The 24239-nt window shown below is 32.3% G+C and overlaps 1 protein-coding gene across 3 annotated transcripts in view; it reads left to right on the top strand.

The window, feature by feature from the left end:
* The window catches only part of Smr (nuclear receptor corepressor smrter), a 178355-nt gene extending 154933 nt beyond the window's left edge, over nucleotides 1-23422 (top strand). For all 3 annotated transcript variants that reach the window (XM_085827168.1, XM_085827152.1, XM_085827160.1), the window contains 9 exons: nucleotides 71-214; nucleotides 1568-1854; nucleotides 2273-2352; nucleotides 3811-3982; nucleotides 4983-5098; nucleotides 5778-5864; nucleotides 8540-8730; nucleotides 11027-11198; nucleotides 15785-23422. In XM_085827168.1, the coding sequence (XP_085683294.1) occupies nucleotides 71-214; nucleotides 1568-1854; nucleotides 2273-2352; nucleotides 3811-3982; nucleotides 4983-5098; nucleotides 5778-5864; nucleotides 8540-8730; nucleotides 11027-11198; nucleotides 15785-21024 (6489 nt within the window). In that variant the 3' untranslated portion in view covers nucleotides 21025-23422. The remainder of the gene's footprint in view (nucleotides 1-70; nucleotides 215-1567; nucleotides 1855-2272; nucleotides 2353-3810; nucleotides 3983-4982; nucleotides 5099-5777; nucleotides 5865-8539; nucleotides 8731-11026; nucleotides 11199-15784) is intronic.
* Nucleotides 23423-24239: the final 817 nt, after the last annotated feature.

Here is a 24239-nt window from a genome sequence, read left to right as displayed (position 1 = left end):
TACTATTATCTTTCTAAAAAAAGTGAATGTACTGTTATATTTATGTATGTTACATTTATTTTATTTTTAGAGTGTAGCAGATTGTGTTCAATACTATTATCTTTCTAAAAAAAGTGAAAATTATAAGCAGTTGTTGAGGAAGCACAGTGTTAGGAAAAGAACTAGGGCGCTTGTGAAGCCTCCACAAAGTCAACAACAACCACAGTCATCCCAGGTAAGAATTTATTAGTATTATGGTTTTTTCCCTTTCCCTTTGATAGCAAAGTCTGATAGTGTTTTCTTTGGTTAAAAGAAATGCTAGGATTGAAAGTTGGAAGTATGAAAAATATGTAATAATTAACATTTTCCCTTACAGTGATTGGAAAAATAAATGAGTTTAATTAAATATGAATGTTATTAATATTAAATATGATTTGTAACATTCATATTTAATTAAACTCATTTATTTAATTGATTCAGTAGTAGTTTATGGTTCTTTTCTGTTAATGTGTCTCTAATTGTAACTGTATGACAAATGTGCTAGTATGTTTATAGCCCATAATGAATAGCTATTCTATACTATGATGTCTAAGCAAAAACAATCATGCAGTAATTTTGTCTTGTAGATTTTCGGTCACTTTTGTTCATGTACTGGTTTTTGTTTTAGGAAAGAGTATTGTTAAGTTTCTTCTGTAGTTAGATTGTATGTTTTGTAAATGTTCATGCTTTTACGTGATTTTTTTTTTTTTTTTTAAATCTCTTGTCATCAGCAGTGTTGTGTTATGTAACAACTATAGTACTTTCTTAGGTAATGATGCTACAAATATTTATTTATCTTTTAATGTAGGTAGAGGATTCTAGCATTTTGAAATTATTTAGAATTTTTAACAGAACAAAAACACAAATATAGAATGTAGATTTTCAGAGTATTTTATTTTAAAAAAGTTGTGGTATTATGTTTATGGGATTAGTAATTAAACATTTCTGAAAATATATAATGACATAGCTAATAATGATATTTGTTTGGGTTCATAATAGATTGAATGCGCACCAAACTGATGATAGCTTGATAAAATTTATTTAACCAAAAGAAACACTTAAAAGTTCTAAAAATTTTTACAAAAATACTTAACTCTTCTCAGTATTACAGAGCACAATTAGCAGTTACACGTCAAACTACTAAGAACATTAAACACAACGCAATGGAAAGTGCATCTAAAGAGTGCAGCTTACGTGGAAATAATCTCAATACTCCAAAGTGGACTCTGAACTGAAAATATGAAAGTTGTTGCTTTCTCCCAGGGTTATATAGTTTTCCTCCGGCTCTCTAGCAAATCTCTAGCACCTTCAATTTCTGAAAATAACTGGAAGGCATATATGGCCTTTATCTATTTTAGCTGTTTATTAATAGCTATCTATTTTATTAAAAATTGTTGTGCTCTTTCACAATTTAAAAATGTGTTTTTTAGGATAACATTTGTTTATCAATCATCTTTCTGTAATATTATTGCATATACTGGCATATGCATAAAATTTTGAGTAAGTGTTTTCATAGTCATCTAATTAGTTGTTTGTTCATTAATTTCAGAGTACTGGTGTTACAACTAGGCAGCAGGAGGATGCTAAAGCATCTGCTCTTTCATCAAACTGCAATACATCTAATTTAGAAAATCCACAGACTTCATCAGATTGCAATGCAGTGAGTGCTGCATCAACTGCTAGCTCAACAGTTAGTACTGTAGGAGTTGTAAGTAATTCTACTTCTGGCACATCTGCTGTGGATGGCTCTTCCACAGTTTTCGACAATTCAGAACGAAGTGCTTCTACTGATACCAAGCATGACAGTGGAAAAATTCCTTTGCCTAATAATATAAGGTTTGTTAATTTTTGGAAAAGTCATATAATAACATGAATTTGTTTTATTTCAATAGACTGTATTCTTAATATGCTGTAAATTTTCAAATAAGTCATAAAATTATCATTTTAGAAATATAATTTTAAAAGTTTAATAAAATGTTATCAGTGATTTATATCTGTATATTTAAAAGTTTTAAGTTATACTAATTTTAAAAGTATGAAAAGTAGTAATCATTTCATCCCCCCAAAGAAATACTGAAATGTACTGGAGGAATGACACCAGTAATTTTAAAATTTTCCCCCGTAAAATTAAAAAAAATCATAGCAGTGTTGAATTGCTTGATGAAATGAAAATGAAAAATTTAATGTTTGGATAATCTGCTTTTAATGTTTTTAATAATCAAATGCTAATTTTTATAACATTATTTATTAATAGGAAAAAGAAAGAAGCTAGCCAGAAAATTGAAGGAAAAGATGATGTTCCAAGTGACAGTGATACTGCCAGTGATCATCATAGTAAGTAGCATGAATTTATGCAATTTAAAAATCTGGTCCACTCATTGATGTTTTTTTAAGTATGATTGTATTTTTTTCCTGTGTGAATGCTAATACTCTAATGATCTTAGTGTTTTTTAAGATTTCATTTTAGAACATTTTGAATTGAATAATTAAACAACTTTTTCAATTAATATTGCTTAAAATTTTATGTGGAGTTTAATAGCATGTTGTATTTAGGATTTTGAAAATCTAGCTAATATTTTGTAGCAACAAAAAGTATATTGAAATATTGTCAACAGAACATAAGGTGAGTTATGTAATCGTGTTTAATGCATTTTCCCCGGTGGCGGGTTACCATTCACCTCCGAGGCGCTGCAGACCATTTTTGCGATTTATTATTTAAATTTTAGCTGTCTATTACTCTTCAAAACATTGTAGTATCGATGGTTATTATTTAAAAATTTATCTGTATCAATATTTACTCTAATTATATATTTTTATTGTTGGTTGCGTCGGCGGTCACCGGTGGCTCTCACGGCGCTGTAGCCAAGTCGAGTGCCGGCCACCGGTGACCCCCACGTCAGTCCACGTGTTAATTAGATGTTCTATCTAAAAAGTAATGTGATATGCCCAGCCACAGAGTGAATTAAACAGGGATGTGTGTAATACACCGCACACCCGGCCGTGATAAAATGTTTGCTGGCAGAGCACATTTGATGTGCCCATCCAAGTGGGTTAAATTAATGTCTGGGCCTTACACAGTAAAGGCTACTGAAATTTGGTTCTACTGAACTGTTTCTATATAATAATAATATAATTTTCTATTGAAAATTTGAAAAATATTAGGTCTAGTTTGTGAACTGTAAATTTAAGTTATTTAGCTTAGAAGTTTTAAATGTTAACTAAAAGAATACTAAAAGAATTAAAAAATTTTTTTCTTCTTCTTTTATAATGTTATACAGTTACATATAAACCTATAATCTTCATAAGAAAGCCATCAATACTAGTTTTCATTATTAATCAAAACTTATTATTCAAGTGTTAATTTTTCTCATTTTCAATACTTTTGTTATGCCACATATTTTAATCTTTCTTGATTTTCGCTCTTAGTAAACTTGTTGTTTTTATTTAAGAGAGGAAGGTGAAGCTAAGTTAAATAAAGATCTGAAGAATTAAAATCCTAAATATTATTAAAATCAACTATTTTATACTATGATGATTGTAAAAAATTATGTAAATGATCATGGAAAGTTAGTTTTCAATAAATGAATGTGTAGCTTTTAAAAATTTCTAATAAACAGTTAAGTTTTGTGTATTAAATATAAATGTTTTATTTTTAATATAGAAACATATCTGTGTTAGAATTTTAATTAAAGGTCTTGGTAATCTGTTTTTGATATTTTCATTTAAATATATTTTTGCATAATTTTTTTAAATACTTGTTTATGGATTTAAATAAAGTATTTTGTTTTGTAGATGAAAATAATCCTTTACAGCCATGTGCTATTTGCAAAATGGAATTGGATAACTATAATCAGTCTAGGCCACTTACTAAATCTAATTGTGGCATGTTTGGTATAAAAGAAAGTGATTTAATTGGAGATATGAGGGTGTGTGCTTCTTGTCGTTTTAAATCTGTTCGTAAAAGGTATGTATTATGTGTTCTAAATTTGCAGAAATTTAAAATGTAACTTTTAAAATTCTTTTATAGAAAGAAAATTTGATCAAGGTTTCTAACATAGTCAGATTTTTTTCAGTGATATTTTCTAATGGAAAATCTTTTCTATTGTTTTCTGTTATGTTAAAATAATTATGCTAATTTGAATTATTATAATCATTTTAATCATACAGTGAATTTTTTTAATGCATTTAAAAAAATCATTTTTATTTTTAAATGGATTTTTAAAAATAAGTAGTCATTGCTTACTAAATATATGAAAAAGAATAAAATTTTCTAATCAGATTTATTCATATTTCTAGTTAGTTACATTTCTGGTATTAATTTGTTTTCATAAAAGTTTTTTTAAATAATTCTGCTCTGACTTGCTGAAATAATTTGTTGTATGTGATTTTGTTAAGAATAAATAAGACAGTGATTTGGGGTGTGCGTGCTTAGCAATTCTGTGTAAAGAAGTCCAATATAATTAATGTTGCAGTTTGTATTGATTGCAATATGCTATGATATTATTTGCTTATGTTTAGTTACTATTTAAATGTAATGTGTGCTATTAGTCCTTTACCTGCTCATGCACTGTTGAATTAAACATATTGTGTAGTTTAACTCTGTAATAATTTTTGTAGCATTAAATTGTTAATATGTTACATTACAGTTAGTATATTGATGTATAATTTTTTTTCCCGAAACTAACAAGAAGATTAATGTTATTTGCAAGAGGAAGATTGATTTACTTTAATATTATAACTAGACTTTTTTCATCCTAATATGTGAGTTTTTTGTTAATATTGTAACTAGACTTTTTTTCATCCTAATATGTGAGTTTTTTGTGTAAAGAATCTGTATAAGATTAATGTGATTCCTCTCCTAAAGAAAATTTAAACTGAATATTCACATTAATTTCTCTTCATTTTATTATTAGTCTGAAGAGTTAAGTTGTATTAATTCTTAGCTTCTTCTTATTGTTATTTAGGTGTCCAATACCAACATGTAAAACCCCAAAACGTAAAGTCAAAAGATTGCGGCCACTTCCTGGAAAATTTGCTGAACTTTCAAAGGAAGCCAAAGATGCAATTATTGCGGAAATTCGTAAGCTTTAATATTTTTATTTTAAAAAAATTATACAACTGAAATTTAATAAAAAATTCTGAAAGCCTTTATATTATGCTTTATATTATGCTCAAAGGGGCTGTAATATTTCATGCATTACCTTTATTAGATACTAGTTCTTCATACCTTAACCACATAAATTTCAACATCAACATCACAAAATATTTAAAAACAGCATATATTCAGAAGTTTTTATAGACAGTCTGGCACACTGGAGATAAAAAATTTTTCCCCCATATAGTGTTGCTATTGCTTGCTTCGAAATCATTCAGTTAATCAAAAATTCGTTAAAAAGTTTACAAAATATGAAATAGATAATAAAACAAATTCAAAATTCGGGCTACCAGGTGCCCATCTTCGGGTGAAGGATTATATTATTCAAAATTTTACATCTTTAGGTACTGTCATTTTTTCACAGTACGAGAAATGTACATTCATTAATTATAATTTAATTTCTTTAAATATGATGCAGGGTGATAATATTTGGTAGCAGTAATTTAAAAAGTGATACACTGTTTATAGTAAACCTACACAAAATGCCATTTTGAGACTAATGCACGTTTGAGCTAAAAAATTCTTTTATCCATTAAGTAGATTTTTTTTGTTAATTATTTTTTGTTATTATATTCCATGTACTGAAGAGAAAAATGTGTTTTAGAAATACCATCAGATGTCAACAAATGCTGCTCAGCATGCTTCAATAGAATCACGAGGAAATTAGAAAACAATGCTGTAACTGAAGGAGGTATGTTGTATAATCCCGTTAAGAATTATTATTATTATTATTATTATTATTATTATTATTTGGCTGCTTTCCTCGTAAAGGTTAATCTTGTATTTAAAAAGTGTTGTTGTAAAATGCATTAAATATATATTTTGTAAGATGACCACTCACCATTTCTGACGATATGGTCTCTGAGCATCAGAGAAGATTTTAGTATTGATTTTTGTTCATGTTTCAAGAAACATTGATCACTTTTAAGGGTAGTTCTTTACAAGATGTGGCCATTTTCAAAACATTTTCGTTCTGTATTTCGGAATTAGTAAAACAAATAAACTATAATAAAAAGATTTGACCTTCTTTATCATATTTTAAATATTATGAACAAGATTAATTAGAGCCTAATTATTTATCAGGTAAGCTCTTCTATTCATAAAGCAATGATAAAAGGTTCAAAGAAAATAACAAAAACTGTTCACCTGTCTATCTGTTACCCTGATCATAAAATATTCTTATTAACATAGCTTTTAGTTTTTTTGAGTTCAATAAGTAGCCAGACTTCATCAATAATGACCAATTCCAGAATACTTTTTTTTTTTTTCCTTTAGTAAATCTAAATTTAACATAAAGTTATAAATAATTATGCTATTGCTTCCCACTGTATTAATGAGTTATGTTCTGAATGAATGTTTGTACTTGAATTCATTTATAAAATGTTACCAGGTTTGCTATGCACATTTGCTAGTGTCCATGACATAAGAGCAGTTAATGCTATCAAATTAGCAATTAAAAATACTAAAACTAATAAACAATACGTTTTAATGTGCTTATATATTATCACAACCATCTTAGTAGAAATTGCCCAACTGTGGTAACTATGTGCATAACAGTTTATTCAATCAATATTCATTGTAAATTGCAATTGGGAAATTCACAGAATCATTTTTTCTTCTCTAAAACATCCCCAAACTGCACCACGGTGGTTGCACTAATATGTAAGTATTCATTTTAAATTATGAATACAATAAATATATAATTACCTATACCACATATTGTTGTCGTAAAAGCATCTGTAGATGGGGTAAAGATGAAACTAGTAGATCTCTACATAGGTAGTGATGAGTCAGCTTGTGACTCTCCTTCTGAAGACTCATCGACAAGAGGAAAGTTTGTTGAGGAGGCTGTGTGAGAGGTGGAAGGAATTGGCATATTGGCTTGGCTAGTAGCACTAATTTCTGAAGTGTCTTTCTTAAGAAAATGTAAGAAGGCTTTCTTTCCTTTCATTGTAAACCAGACAGTTGCAATGTGTGCAACATATGTATAATGCATATACAGTTCATTTTAACAAAACCGGAATTTGATTATTAACTGGAACAGACTTTGCCTTTCTTCTGTTTATTGCTTTTTGAGATGCATCAGGGCTGTTGATTGCTTTGCATCCGCAGTTTGACAATATTCGATTCTCTAGAATCTTCAACGAATGTAATGTTTACTTCCCAGCTGTAGACACCATACCATTAGTTGCATTTAAATATCAAAAAACGTTAAGCACTTGCTTACTAACCACCATGAAATAGATGAGTCAGCAGAATGACATTGCAATTTACCAATTTACAGTACTTATGTAGATGCTCATCACCAGCACATAATTACTGGCAACCTGGATATCATACAAAACAATCAACTAAAAACACTAATGAGTTATGGAGTAAAATTTAGACTAGTCAGACACATAAAAAAATTACTGTAACAAGACTTTCAAAAACAGCATCAATGAATTTATAGTTAAAGCAAGCTATCAACTGAATTTACCTATAGATACCTTTTTAAAATGGAAAGATGAAATACTTGAACGCATTTCCACCGCACTTAATGCACTTCAAGTTTTGAAGTGCATTAAATTGGTCACAACTGCTGTCTGATATAAAAAATTAAAAAAAAAGTTTTACTATTACAAAAATAGATAAAGCAAATAATAACTTTAGCATTATATGAAAACAATTCTACGCAGCAATTATTAATAAAGAACTTTTCAACACAACTATTTATCAATTAGCAAACCTTGGAGAAACCTCTATAATAAACAGAATTAAAACTTTTCATAAAAAACTAAATATCGCTTTAAATCCACGTTACAACAGATTTAATAACCTCAATGCACTTCCCAAATTCCATAAAACACCATTAAAAATCAGATTTATAGCAAATGGAATTCATGACTACAAGAAAAATGTAGTTTGACAGGCATTGAGAAATATTGAGTAGGTGTTAATAGTGAATGCTTAAAATGCTTATCTGTATTAAAGCTTCATAATTTTTTAAGTTCCTTATGACTTGAAAAAGGGAAAGGTGTAACATCATTATTAGTTGCATGCAACAAAGTAACACATAAAATTTTAACCAAAATAATGTTTTTCTTAATGACTGGTTTTTTGATAGAGATGAGCATGATGAAATAATAAGTAAATTTATTCATTTTTTAAAATTCAGAAGTTGTTTGCTGAATTGCCTGAGATCATATAATTTTTTAATTTAATTATGTTAAAATTATATTGAAATTATAAAATGTATTTTCTTTTTCTTGAAAATTATCATTACTTTTAATGTATCCAGAATTGCAATTTTTTCCTATGTGTTGTTTATATTTTGTATGTATTTTGTTTTCTATTCCATGTAATAATTTACCAATATTATTGCAGATCCAAATGAAAATTCAAGATGGACTGATGAGGAAATGGAAAAAGCTAAGCAAGGTCTTCAGCAGCATGGAACTGATTGGGAAGCTATTGCAAATATAGTTGGAACAAAAAATAAAGAGCAGTGTCGAAATTTTTACTTTAATTATAAGCGGAAATATGGTTTGGAAGAAATTTTGCAAGAATATAAAAAAGTAAATATAATGTTTGTAAAAATAATTTACATGATGAATTCATAAAAATGTTTTAGTGCTTTTTTTTAATCACTGTACAGTGCTTATTTATTCACTGTTATGTTAGTTTATAAACAAGTAAAGAATATTGGTTATGGATAAGAAATAAAATGTTTTGGAGAAACAAGTAACAAAATGTAAAATATCAAATATTGAAATATTGTGCTAATAATGTAAATATTGCTAACGAATATTGTATATATGTAATTAACTAGTGAAATTATGCATTTTGGGGGGAGGGTGCGCGTCTGTGTGCATTTGTAAGTAATGTGGCTTGAAATGCTTGGAAGAGACGATGCTGTGCTGGAAAATGAGATTACAGGGGGGCAAGTCTATTTAACATTGAGTAAATGGCTATCTTGTTAAATTGGCGACGGTTTTGATGAGTAATTTTTGTTACCAAATTTGGGGAGAAATCAGCAAAAGTTGCAGGACTTGGCATCATTTTGTCCAGTCCCTCTATAACTGTAATTGATACTGTGATTGATCCTTAAGTATATGTAAATCTGACCATATTCAGCCCTCATATGCCTTCCAGTGATTATCAAAAGTAGGAGGTACTAGAGATTTCTCGGCAGTTGGGGGTAAAACTATACAAGACCTCGGAGAGCATAAGATTTCTGTTGTTAGTTCAGAGCAGCTTTGGAGTATTGAGATATCCATGGGAGCTTCGCCTTTTAGATGCATGGTACATTGCATTGTGTGTAATGTACTTAATAGTTTGGAGTGTAACTTGTGATACTGAGAATTGCTATACTAGTGAATTTGTTGAAAGTTCCTGAACTGTTTCTTTTGGTAAAAATAAATTTTATTAAGTACCGTAATTTCCGGAAGAAATGCCTCTGCGTTTACGTGTTTAAAACTTAAATTTTCAGCGGGTGCGGCGTTTCTACCCATGCGGCGTTTAGGTGCACTAAAAATAAAATATTTCCTACGATGGTCATTGTACATAGTTTGGATGGCCTTGTCATTGTGCATAGACTGGTGCTATTCCCACACAAAAGACCACTCAGTTGCTTTTTGCGAACGTCATTTTGTTTACATTCTTTTCCTTGAACGGACCTACATGCCTTATTCACCCTAAACAAGATCTCAGAACAATAACATTCTTCCCCCTTTCAAATCAACATTCTCATCAGTTTGAATAGTCCCTCTTCTCTGCTATTCGATGAATCTTCCAGGACCCATTCTCTCCCCACCCCTGCCTTTTCTGCAATTTTTTTCAAAGGCGGACACGACTCCACCTGCCTCGCGATAATGAACTCTGACCTATTTCCCCTTCAGCATGAATGGATTTTTCTTGGCATTCTACCAAATACAGATCCCATCAGTTTGGGTACAAGTACTTGTTGGATAGTTTTTAAGTAAGAAGGGAGTGGAAATTTTTTGAAAATGTCTCTAAACGGCACAGAAGCTATTCATTTCTTACCTTTAATTTATTTTTGAGTTATGGTTTCATTTCATGCATTTTTCTTAACTGGTATGTCATATATCAGGACTTAGGTTGAGTTTTTGCATCTATACGGCCCACGACGATTTAATCTATTGCAGCGTTTACGCTGATGCGGCGTTTCTGTGTAAATTTAATTTTTTTCCCGCCATTTTTCTCGAGTGCGGCGTTTACGCTGATGCAGCTTTTCTTCCGGAAATTACGGTAAATAAATTTTATCTAATATATCAAACCAAATCTAATATCAAAATCAATCTAATATCTAATATCAAAATAAATTTTATCTATCATTCTTTTTGTGTGCATTCAATCTATTACAAACCCATATGTGCACAACAGTATCTGAACTGATTTGGTTGTATCATTATTTAAAATGAGTCGCATTCTCTCTTGATGATTCTGAGTTTTAAATATGGAAACAGTCTGTTTGACATACTGAGATGGCCATAAATAAGTATTTATTGTAATTTTAACTGGTACCTAGAGAAGGGATTTTTCATTTGGAGTTAAATATAAGGCATACAGAAATGGATGTTGGGTTGATATTACCAGATTTTATATTTCAAATAGTCCCCCCCTCTAAAAAATAACAGAAGCTTTTCAGAGAAAGAGCTTTAATTTCAGAAGTGGTTATTATAGCTATTGATATAAAAATTATGTGTATAAAGTATTTCATGTATTTAACCTGTTTATTTATAATTTTTTATTTTAATAGTTAAGATTTATTTCTTTATTTCTGAAGTAGTACTATCTGTTTAAATGTGTCAAATATAATCACATGCATTGAATTTGTTTCTTTTTGTGTAGACAAAAGGTGACAAGGAAAGTAATCAGAAAGATGGCAAACCACCACCAATTGTTACGGATGAAGAGGAAAGTGGGGAAACCACTTCCAGTTGCGATGAAGATGATCGTGCTGATCGATGTAGCAGTGATACAGCTAGTGCTCCTAGTCCTGTAGATAAAATTTTATCTGAAGGTATAGTTAATGATTTTTTTCTCTTAGAATACTATTTATGTAATGAAAAATATTGTATATTTAATTGAAATATTTACCTTCCTATAAGTGTGTGAGTTATTTATTTTAGATGGAGCTTTTTGTGTTATATATATATATATATATATATATATATATATATATATATATATATTCTAACATAGAAAAGTGCATCTATCACAGTATATTTATTACATTTGTCTTTTGTTCATCACAGCATCTTTCTTTTATAGAAAATATATATTACAAAATCTATCAATTTAATTCAGTCTGTGTTATAGGGATCAAAAGAGTAAAGCATGTCTGTTATTGATAATTTTCTTAGTGAATTCAGATCAAGTTGAGCAGTTATTGTTTATAAATATACTTTTTTTTTTTTTTTTTACCAGACTGTAGCATAGACCTTTGATTGCTCTTCATTTTGTTAAAGTGGTTTCATTTCAAATTTTTGTTATTTAAAAAGCGACTATGTGTCAGATGCTTAAGTGTTATTTTGATATCAAAAATAAATATGGGTCAAGTATTAAATGTTATTAGTAAGTATTATTTGGATTTTGCATTTCTATACCCTCAAATAATTGTTTAATGTATCCTCCTTAATTAAAAAAAAATTCATTTCTTTGAGGTAAAAAACTGGTCAACTAACTCAAAAAGTTCAGTTGTACTCAAAAAGTTCTTCATACCATCTTGGCATTCATTTGTTCTTCATCCTGAAGAGTATTTTTACTGTTTGATGCAAGAGCTAGTAAAGAGAGACAGTTGTTATTGTGTCAAATAATTTTTTATCAAATGTGTTATTCATTCTATTATGTACTGTATTTTCTTGTACTCTGACTTACAGTAATGTCAGACAGCAGTGTAAGTTCAACTCATGTGTTTTTTCATCTAATTTATTTTTTCTAGATTACGTAGTAAAATATTTTCAGTAATAATAAATCAGAAGTATGAAAATATGATGATAAAATTGCATCAAATATAGACGACATAGGCAGCTCTGTAGTGTATTGATTTCCAAAGCGCACTTGCTAAGTTATTGTCACAAGGCAAAATTAAATAAAAGTATATTTTACCATGAATCCTTTGTATTTTAAATTTATGGGCTATGCCAAATTGATTGCCTAGGATGCCAAAATCCTGGAGCTGAGTCTGTGTGATGTTAAAAAAATAGGTTATGAAATTTCAAATATGAAATTAAGCATAGGAAAAAAAGCAAAGGGTTAGGAAACAATATTCTAGTTCATAAAAGTGCATACATAATTTCATATCCAATTTTAGCAGTACTGCGTTGCTTAAGTATTTATGCCATATAGTTCATGGTTCTTGTACATCCTTCATTCTGCCTCTTTTTTCAGTACTTGTTTCGGCAATAGTGCTAAATAAATGTATAGAATTTTTTTAAATTGGAGCCAGAAGCTTCTTGTTTAGAAGGGGGGGGAAATGTAAGATAAGTAAAGTATTAATAGAAACCATGTATTTCCATCACACATTTTGAACAGGAAGAAATATTATCATGGAAACTGTGGATATTTTTTAAATATTGAAATATAGAATTGAAAATTAGAATATCTTTCTAGTATGTCAATTTATTGGAATCTGATGCTCATAGAAGCTGGTCACAAGAATATCTGAACATAATAGCAGTAATACATTTGCTTCATTTTGTTTAATTTTGTTGTTTTGTCGGTGATTCATGTATTAGTGACATTTTTTTAAGCATATGTAAGCATCCATAAAGGCATTTGTTTTGAGGTCTCTTTGATTCATTTTCCCCGAAGCAGTTTTCAATTACTTTTGCAGGGAAAGACTTTCATACTGCAAACTGAATGTAAACTAGACTTTTTTGGGAGGGGGTGTATTGTTGTTGTTTGTCTCCTAATTATTCATGGACACAAATAAAATAGCAGCATAAAAATCATTCTGATTAAAATTTGTAATAGCAAATTTATTATTTAGAAGTATAATATGGTGAACTATTTTATTATTTTGGCTTTTGACCGTATACGTATTGCTGTATTTAAAAAAAAAAAAAAAAAAAATACGGAAAGTGTTTGTAGGTCAGTTCTGAGTGAAATGTAAAAAGCATATTTCATACTAGGAAATATCCATCAGAATATATGCACTTCCTTTAGTACTTCTTACTTTCTTAAAAGCATTAGTTCAAATACCTCTTTTAGTATCTGTATGGACTTGCTGCTTTATTATTTTAAATAGCTTTTCTTGTTTTAAAATTTTAAGTTGGTAAGAGAAAACAATGGAGTCAAAGAGTAAAAAATCTGGAGTGATTAGGGCATAGCAGAGACCTGTTTCTTTCTGATTAAAGAAATCCAAAATTACTTGCTCGGAAAGCAAGTCAAGTACAAAAATTTTGTTTGCACTAGAAATCAAACTGCATTTTTGTGGTTGATGTTAGTTAATATATTGCTGCTGTAGAGTGTACACTAATGTCCTTTAGCAGCCAGATTCAGTTATTGCTAGTTTTGTGCACGTCATAAATTTTTTTAGCAGATCTGTTTTAGTTTGTATATTAATCACAAAACAGTGTTGCTTTAAAGTTGATGTACAAAAAAATTAATCTTTCTTAAGGAAAAAATAAGTTAACACTCTCATATATATATATATATAAAAAAAAAAATCTGATGTGTACACCACATGACTTCCTTGTACGGAATATTAAATTATACGCATTTTTCCTTGCATTTTATTTAAACTTATTAGATTGAATTAAACCTATTTCACCAACAGTGCATAAACAGTGCATAAACCACAATAGAATTTAAAGACAAAAATAAAAATATTTATTTTATATTTGTCTTTAAAATTCACTTTGTTTACCATAGTGACACTCTGGCGCTATGTTTACTTAACAGTATTATATTTCATTCATATTATAACTCAGAATGCACAAAATGTATATCATTTAAAGAATTATCTAAGCGTTGCCACATGTTCTATTCAAATACTATAATAAAGCTAGAACTATGTGTAAAAGAAGTTAAGTAAACAAAACAAAAAGAAACATTTTTTTCACAGAGGATTGAGTATTTCTCATTTAATTAATTCAGTTCTCACTTCGCAAGAAGGCAAAAATACATAAAAACTCAAAATATCTATATTTAAAATTACGAAGTAAATCTCAAACGCTTATTTCCTTGAAAAAATTTCAGAAAGAATTAAGCATGATTTAATTGGCAATAATAAATGAATGCCTTATCTTTGTTGTTGCGAAGCTAACTTTCTCTAGATTGGCAACAAATCCACTAGTCTCCTGTTTCAAATGTAAACATCAATGGCCGCCATTAAAAACCGGCTTAGCGGCAATTAAACAACTTTAAAATTGCTGATAATTCTAAAAATATTGCACACAGATTTACTAAAGGCATAAAATCCTTAACTGGAAGATAAAAACAACATAATTCAATCATTTTTAAAGCAAAAAATGTACAATTTACAATCATATAAGAGTAAAGAAACTGAGATCACTGAGCCGGGTAATAGAGTAGATATATTTATAAATATATTTATATACGTTTGGTGCGGCCGATTGCAACCAAAATACAAGGTGCACATCTACATGTTATAGCAGTCCTACATACAAAATTTCAACGTTTTGAGGCTACTCATTTTTGAGTTATGCGAGATACGTACATACGCACATACATTCGTACGGACGCCACGAAAAATTCTCTTTAAAATTAATTTTAAAGCAGTTTTATAATTTTTTTGAAGGAAAAGAGTATTTTATTCTGTCCTTACGTACAGATATCACGCAAAAACATCGTTAAATTACATTCAATAGCGGTCAAAATGGATATTTTCGCTGAAATATGCTGCCTGAAACTTTTCGCGATTACAATACTTCCTTTTTACCTCGTACAAGGAAGTAAAAATGCATTAATTTTTATTTTCAATCTTGTAAGAATTCGTGTTATTGTTAAATTATGATATAAACAAAATCTCTGTATGTTTAAAAGCAGTAACTATGCCTCTCCTTATTTGTTAGTAAATATAAATTCTTCAAGAACATTTTCAAATGTCATGCATCCACGTTACTGTGAGTGCCTTTTAGTTTTCTGATTTAGAAGATTATTTTTCAAGATGAGCTAGCATATGTTAAGATTGAGGGAAAGAAGAGAGTCATAGACACTTAGCATATGAATCATTCTTGCAACTGATGACTAACAAATTATTCACATGAAGGGTTGTCTTATTATTTTGCTCCAATTGTTATGTAATACTGTAAGAGTTTTAGTTTTGTTCCATAATAATAATGTTATATTTGCTATGTGCATGTTTACTAGATTACCTTTTGGTAGGCTTTTATCAATCTCCACCCCTCAGTTGGAAGAGAGCATTGGACAAATTTTTAAATGCACATGTTGGAGCAGGAAAATAATTTAACTACTTCGAGTTTATAATAAGATTTTGCTTTAGTTAAAATAAAGTAGAATTTTTTTGAAAAACATTCTTTCAAAGAAATAGTGAAAATTTTTTGTATAAGAGTCTGCAATAAATTTCTTGTATATTAAATAAATATATTGTTTCTTATACTCTGTGTTTAAAAATTTCAGATAAAAATGATAGTCAGAGGCCTCCCGAAATACTTGCTGAATCTAACCAACCTAATGTTTCAGAAGAATCTCGAGTTCGCAGCATACCACATCTTGATACTAGTCCTAAGTGTCTTCCAGATTATGATAGTAGTGCTACTGTTAGTGCTGATGAAGGACAAAATCAAATTGATGGTGAAGGACGAGATTCTTCTCCTCGTGTTGTTCATCAAGTAAATCATAGTGCTTTGAAAACACCAATTGGAAATGAACCTCCTCGAAAGGCTTTTCAAAGTCCCTTACCTTTATCCAAAGATGATACCAGGCCACCGGATACTTCCATACCTCTTGTTAAGACCTTACTTCAAGATCCTAAAATCGGAGCTGCTCAGCCAGAGTGTATACCACCATACATTCAACCTAGTAAACCTGGAAAAGATGAACCTACTTGTGTGAGAGATTTGATATATCAGGCTATTGAAATGAGCCTGCAGTATCCTAGAATAGGTAGGAACAGTAGTCCTGTTCCTTCCTCTGTTCCAACTGGTTTATGTAAAGATACAGCTGAAGTAACAGTAGTTGAACCTAAAAAAGAAATTGATGGCTCCAGTACACCCATTCCACCCACTGCACACAGTGGATCTCGGCAACCTTCTCGACCTGGCTCTCATCATATGGATGTGCCTGTTGATTGTGAAGTTCAAGATCTTAGCAAGAAAGTAAAATCTAGAGATGTAAGTCCAGTAAAAGATTTCATTAAAAGAGAACGTGTTGTAACACCTGTGAGACCACCATCAGGATCTAGTAACTCTTCTTCCCATGTAGTTTATTATGGTGCTCCTCCTCCTGCTCATTGCAACCAGTATCGAACTTCTCAACCACCACCTCCAGCTTTATCACCTCATTATGTTGCAGAATCTCACCATGAAACTTATTTTCCAAGAAGTAATGATCCTAGAGGAAAAACATACATTCCTTCTGAAAGACCACACTCTCAGCCACCTCATCTAGTTGCACAATCATCTTCTCATAATAATTCTCCATCTGCACCATCGCATGCAAAACCAGTACCTATTAAAGCAACAGTTCCTCCACCCCCACCATTAGTAGCATCAAAACCTTCACAGATGTCTCCTAAAATGCCTTTTAAAGAAAGGCTCAGTACATTGCCACCCACTGGGTCAATAACTCAAGGCACACCTGTTAATCAACAGTCTATTCCTGTACCTCCTACTAATCTCTCATCTGCACGGTATGAAGGTTTTCTTCGTCAGTTACCTCCTCCACAGTCTAAAGATGGTGGATCTATTACTTTGGGGACCCCTGTGCAACAAGATTCAGTAAAGCGTATTCCTAGCAATAGACCTGAGCCTTTTGCTCAAAATATATCAGATGGTTTAGTCAGACAAGCAGTTCCTGCAATGTATGATCCTACGGTTATAGATTATTACAGACAAGTAACACCTAGTGCACAGCCATATACATTTGGCCCTGGATATGCACCTTATCCAAGTACTAACGTTCCTCCCCAACGTCCACCATATGCTAATGAATCACAGCTTAGTTCTAAACAAATAATGATAGATTTTAATACATCTAAACAGATGCAGTTAAGAAGAGGAGGAAATGGCCCATCTGAAAAAGAAATTAAGGTATCTCCCAGAGGTGCTGATTCTAGCCCTGCTCCTATAACACCTCAAGAAGGTCATCTTCATCCTATGTATCCTCCTTCTAATTACCAAGAAAGAGGTGGCTCGCATTACAATAATCATGTACCATCTGGGTATCAACCTATAGATTCTCGATATGTTCATCATCGTTCTCCTAGTTCTCAGATTGATCGAACACGTAGTCCTTCTGGAGCAGAATCACCTTTGAATGCTGCATATGCCCCGCATTCAGGAAAACGTAGCCCTAGTTTACCATCTGGTCGACAAAATGTTATACATCGTAGCATAACATGGGGCACAGGCAAGCCATCTGTGATACAAGCACCCCAGTCTGCATCTCCGCGTATAACTGATATGCGAAGTGAAACTGTTAGTCCTGCTAATGTGAGGAAATCAACTCCATCACCTCGACATCCGCAGCCGTTGATGTACCCTGCAGTCCCACCATCTGGACATGATGCATTTAACACATTAGTGAATGCAGCAGTTGCACAGAAAAGCTTGGTTGTACCAAAAGATGGGAAAGGGTCACCAACAGCAAATATACATACAAGGCATGAAGTAAAGTCTCCTAGGGATAGACCTGTTGTTGAAGGATTAGAAAAAACATTAATTGATATGCATCAGCGTCCTAGGTCATATACTGAAGCTGGACATAATCTAGTTTCACATGAAAGGAGGAACAGTGAATCGAGCCCTTCAGAACAGCAACCACAAATGCTTAGTGACAATCATCGTTATTCTGGTTCAGTACATAGTACATATGACTTGTCACGAGAGCATCATAGATTAACAGAAAAACAACAGATATTAATAAATGACCAGCCATCTAGTTTACGTCTTGGAAATATGAGAGAACCATTTTCAAGAGAGCAGTTTGAACGTCAAATGAGACAAACAAGTATGTCAGTTCCAAGAGATCGTGCATATTCAAAGAAAGATGACGAGCGGAATAGATCTGCTGTGTCTGAAAATCAGGCTCAGAACTATGCTCCTCTTTCTCAACAGTCGGATTTAGACAATGAAGCTTCCAAGATATTTTCTCAGTCTTTTCAGAAAGATGCTCCAAGATCAAATTCATCCCCTCGAGGCTTAACAGCAGCAAATTTGATTGATGCTATTATAACTCGGCAAATTAACCAAAATGTAGAGCCATCGGCTGTGACTAAGAATTCTGGGATGGATTTATTTAACCAATACCATGCTAGTTATGAAGAAAATAAAGTACCTCCTAAGTCTAGTAGCACAAAAGCATCTAGGACTGAAGTTGTGACTATTGATGATGAACCTGAAAATGATAAAACTCCCTCTTCATGGCCAGAGAGATCAAATACTCATGGACGTTCTACACCAGTCCAGGGCTCTATGCCTGGTATTCCTGTAGCATATACAGGAGAAAAGGTATATACTCTAAGTGAACATATAGCTGCAATTATCTCTAAAGATTATAATAGTCCTTCAGATGTAACACAGTCTCAGCCACTTTTCAGTAATGGTCAATCATCAGTCAATACTTCTGTGTCTGCTGCCTCATCTAGAGCTTCACCATATGCTTTAGGAATGACGACTGCAGGTACAAATGGGAAGCCTTTAGAAGGAATAGCTGCTTCTTTGCCTTCTGAAGCAGTTCTCATAAACTCTAATGTGTCTCATGGCATTCCTGATCACAGTCCCCAGAATTGTCCGGGAAATGGCTGTTCTTATCATACACATAGTTGGAAATTAAGAAGAGCATTACAGCAAGACAGAGATAGAGAACATAGATCACCAGTAAATGAAACAACTCATAAGAGGCCATCGTCTAATCAAAGCTCTGATGCAGTTGTATCACAAGAAGAACGACAGATTATTAGAGTTGCTCAAACCTCCTCTCCTAGTGCACAAGGATCAACTCGATCCTCCCCTACAGGTCCATATGCCGTTGAGCCAATATCCCCACCTAGTCAGGTAAATGAAAATATTGAAGGAGGTAATAGAATTCCTTCTTCTGTCCATAATGCCAGTGGCCTAGCTCATAATCAGCCACCAGTATGGGCAAGTAATCCAAGTATAACTGGACTCCTTACTACTCGGCATCTTTATTCTCAAGAATACCAAGAGGGTATTCCTCCTCCATCCATTACTCATTATACTGTACCACCCTCATCAGGTTCTAGTCCAGTTATAGGGTCTAGTAGGCCACCCCATCAACAACAGATGGGCTTATCTCCATTAGACTATGTGAAAAATCGAATTGTGGAAGTAATGAGAACTGCAACAGATGATGAATCGGAAAGTACAGAATCTCGTCGTCCACAGTCTGCAATGAGCCATTCTGAAGACAGAGATCCTCAGCTTCAACATATGTATCGTTTTCAACCTGGTTCCGAACGAGATATTCCATCAGAACGGCCGTGCAGTACAGGGAATGGTCCACCTTTACTTCAAGGGCAGAGGTATAGTCCTGCTGTAACACGTTATAGCCCTGTACCACCAAGGCCATCTAGTGCTGTCGAAAGGGTGCCTAGTAGGAATTCAACTCCAGGAGATCTGTCACGACAACATAAAAGGGGATCTGAAGGTCACCTTGTGTCAGGTGATTGGAGAGAGGGGCAAAATATTTCTTCAAGAGCTAGTTCTCGTTCAGTATCTCCTAATAGTGTGGATCACCCAGATAGTTCAAATCGTAAAAAAACTCGTTCAGAAGGTACTTTTATTCCAGAAAGCACAACAGACAGAGCTCCTGTTTTATTGCCCCAAAACTCTATTAACATTCATCGTTCAGGTTCCCTTTCTGAAGCGCCACGGCTCAGCTCAAGCAATCAAAGCGCTCAGGTACTAGATTGTCAAAGTGCTTCCAAAGGCATTATGTCTCCTCGAACTGAGCCATACCTTCAGTCTTCGCAAACAGAAAGTGACTGTTATAAATTCCGTGTAGGTGATAGGTCAGACAACCAGTGGAACATGGTAAATAGCCATGGTCGAACTACAGATAGTGAGCCGCCAGGTCGGCTAAGTGAACCTATGAACATTGGTGCTGCTTCTTCAACTACCATAGAAACATTTTCATCAAATCGTGGTGATGTTCCATCAAAAAACTTGGAGCGTAGTGATTCAGGATCTAGACATAGTCCTGTGACTAGTACAGGTGGAGGATCACAGGAACCAAACAGGAACAGTCCCAGTGCATCATCTCAGGGTCAGAGAAGTGCTTCATCAACTCCACTTGGTGTAAGTGCTCCAACAAGCTCAGGTCACTATTCTTCATTTGGAACACCGAATGGTAGTGTAAGCAGCAGTACTGGTACCATGTTTTCCTCTGCGACATCACTACCTCCACCTGCCAGTCCTCATGTTGCTTATTCATCTTTTTCTGGCATGGGTAATACATATGCTTATCCATACTCAGCATTATCAATGCGTTCTTTAGCAGCATCCACAACTCATAGCTCTACTCCTGTAACAAACAGTTCTTCATCTGTAAGCAGCTCCCGAATTTCTCCCATGCCAGTAAGTAATTCTTCAAGAAATTCTCCCTCACCTCTTTCAAGGAGCAACCAGGCTCCACCTTTATTATCTTCTAAGTATGAACCTTTATCTGATGAAGATTGAAATGAGAATACCCCAAATAAACATATGGACAACTTTGGCTATTTCAGCTCCTGCTTTTTATTCAGCCATCTGCATTCCAAAAGATTTAGTGTTCTAAATGTGGTATGTGAACATGGCTCTAGAAGCCATTGGAAGAGTTATTTTCAACTCTTGTGAAAAATATTCTTAATATTCTTACAGTTGCAATCTGTGGTTTTGCTCATAATGACCACTGTTTTCTTTATTTTCTCCCTTCCCCTCTGTGATCACCTCACTGCAAGATTACTGGTTCAAAATTTATAATCTTCATAGTCTCTTTGTTTATCAACACTGCCAGTTCTTCAGCAGGGGCGGATTTGAGAGTTAAATATATTATTTGAAGAGGAGATATTTATATAGTTACTGTATAATTTTGTAATATATAAATCTTATATCTGAGATCTTACACTTATTCAATATTTCAACCATTTTGGTGGTTTCAGTTTATTTTCTCATGTAACAGGAATTATTTTAGCAATCTGTAGTTTAAAAAAAAAAAAAAAAAAAAAAAAAAAAGTGAGACTAAAAAAAATCTTTTTTTTATATGAGGATAGAAAAGTTCCTGTAACTTTCAGCATTTCTAGTCGCAAGAATTTCAGTTAGTATGTTATGACAGCAGTTGACTGATTATGTAACTGGTTGTAACTAACACAAAAATTTAGCCAGTTGTGAAAGACCGCCCCTGTTCCTCAGCTCAATGTGAACTCGGGCATCTCACTCTACTCAACAGCCGGTGTTCAGTGCCTTGGTCTGCTGCAGGGTACTCCATCTCATCCTAACAGACATTGTACTCTTTACTGTTCTCTAACATATATAATGACCTGTGAATTTTCCTTTTTTTTGTTTTATTTTGCCAGCATGTGAGTCCGTCTTCTCTGTAGCAGTGGCATGCTGGCATGTCCAAAAACTTGAATTTGCAAAAGAATCTTTCTCTGGCTGATTTATTGTGTAAAAATATGTATTATGTATGTTATATGTGGCACACTAGCACTTAAAAAATGTGGCATTGATTGAAAGATATTGTAAATAGTTTTAAAGTGTGTAAATAGCAGATAACTCAGTTTTGTGAATTTGAGCTGTATATCGTAATTTCGGGTGACTCTGACACCATGTTCATATGTCAGTATTTCTGAAGCAATAGTATTCTTCTTCTTCTCTCTCTCTCTCTCTTTTTTTTTTTTTTTTAAGGGAAAGAAATCCCAGATCATGATTTACCTCAAAAACTTTGCCCGGTGTTAAATAAGTTTTCATGTTTTTAATTTTTAATAAAGTTTTATATTTACTATGCAAATTAGAGTCATATTGGAAATTGGTAGCTGGCAGTGAATATGTAATTTAACAAATGAATGAAAGTTTTATGATAACAAATGAGTGAAAGTCTTTATAATATGTAAATATGTGATGGTAAATATTGCATGGGTATCCAGCAGTTTTTATATTTGTAAATAGTGTATTATGTGTATATATTTCTCTGTTGTAATGTGCAATATAATTTGAATATACTATTTGCAAAACTCTCAAATTAAAGTCGTAACATTCCATTTTCTGTTTTAAAAACTTGTATTCCTAATTAGTTTTTAGTATCTTGCATTTTTAATCAATTTTTATTTTTATTTATCAAATGTTTGATTCATTTTTAGGTTTAATAAAAAAAATAGGAAAAAAAATTGTTACACTCCAGAATTTGTCATTGTGACACTTGTTGAATAGTTTGTAAGCTATTCTCAGTTTTAATGAGCATAATATATTCAACAGGTCATTCACATCTGGAAATCTTTCCTTTCTGCCAATTTTAACTAAAACCTGTGTATGGTTATTTTAACATAAACTGAAAATTCTTAGTTACAAACATCATCATTAAAATTTTTGCTGGTGTGCCACTACTGTAAGATCCTGTAAATAATTTTAGAGGTGTATGGGAAGATGTTTTGAAATTTGGCTGGGCATATATTTGGAAAGTTCACACACAAAATAAAATCTTTTCATTTCTGCCATTGGTTGCCACTGCCCATACTAGAATTTCAATAATAATTGCTGCATAAATGTGATTTAGTTTTTTCTTATCAGCAGTCAGCATTCACATTGAATGTCATGATTTGAACGTATCTGGTTTTGGGGTGATGACTATGTAAATTATTTCTTTATTTGACAAAGTGAAATCCATATTTGGAATGTATAAGTTGTATATAGTATTGCAGGTTTCTTGAAAATAACTGCATTTTCACGTGGTAAAGACTATTTCTTCACACACATTCAAGAAATAAAAAATGAGATAAAGTGTATCATATCAGTGTTGAATGTTTGTACCTAAGCTGGCTGTAGTATTCAGAAACCTGTTACTTTTGTTGGCAAATTAAAAACAAAATCTTGTTGAAACAAATTTTGTCTGTTTTCCATTATTTTGTTACACATATTCCACGAGACATTAAACATCCACAAAACATCATCATGTAACAATTTTAGTAAATCAAGGGTTTGAAAAATACATTTACCTTTAATACAGTACAAAGTCTTAAATCCGGACTCGTCGGGACTTCGGTAATTCCGGATTAGGGGTTTTTTCCGAATTATAGATCATCAATTTAAATCTGGTGAAATTATAAAATTAAAAATATGAAACCGTAATTTGTGAAATAAAGAGCAATTATGATCTAAAAGATTTAAAAATTTAAAAAAAAAAAGCTTAATATTTATTTGTTTACTTTATTAATCGCTTGCGCTACGATTAAACTACACGGTTACGGTGCCGTGCGCTACAATATAACAAGCGGTAAAGTGTCTCATTTATGCCGCTTCGCATCTGCAAGTGCAATCCAGGGCTGTAACTCGAGACATAAACAATCTTGTTGTTAGGCGACATGTGCACCACGTTATTTTTATTTTTGTGCGCGGTTTGAGACAAAAGCATCTCGACGTGCATGGCACATCTTTTTAGTGCAAGTGGTTCAACATTTCTTTCAATGCGCGCATGCGTAAAGCGTACATTACGCATAGTTGAAATTAGAAAACTGCAACCAGAAAACTATTTGATGCATATTCGTGATACTTACAAAGACGAGGAATTTGATTTAAATCATATCAAAGACGGAGTACATCGAGATGAAATGCTACATTTAGTAAGGAATTATAAGCCGAATAAAATAAAAACATCTGCCCTGAATATGCTTCAGTATACCAAGCTTAAGAATATTTAGACA

Source organism: Stegodyphus dumicola, chromosome 1, assembly GCF_044657685.1.
Source record: "Stegodyphus dumicola isolate Sdum_Otavi_A_Nest chromosome 1, ASM4465768v1".
In the NCBI taxonomy this organism is placed as follows: domain Eukaryota; kingdom Metazoa; phylum Arthropoda; class Arachnida; order Araneae; family Eresidae; genus Stegodyphus; species Stegodyphus dumicola.
The sequence above is the reverse complement of the archived record's forward strand: the minus strand, read 5'-3'. Positions and strand labels throughout refer to the sequence as shown.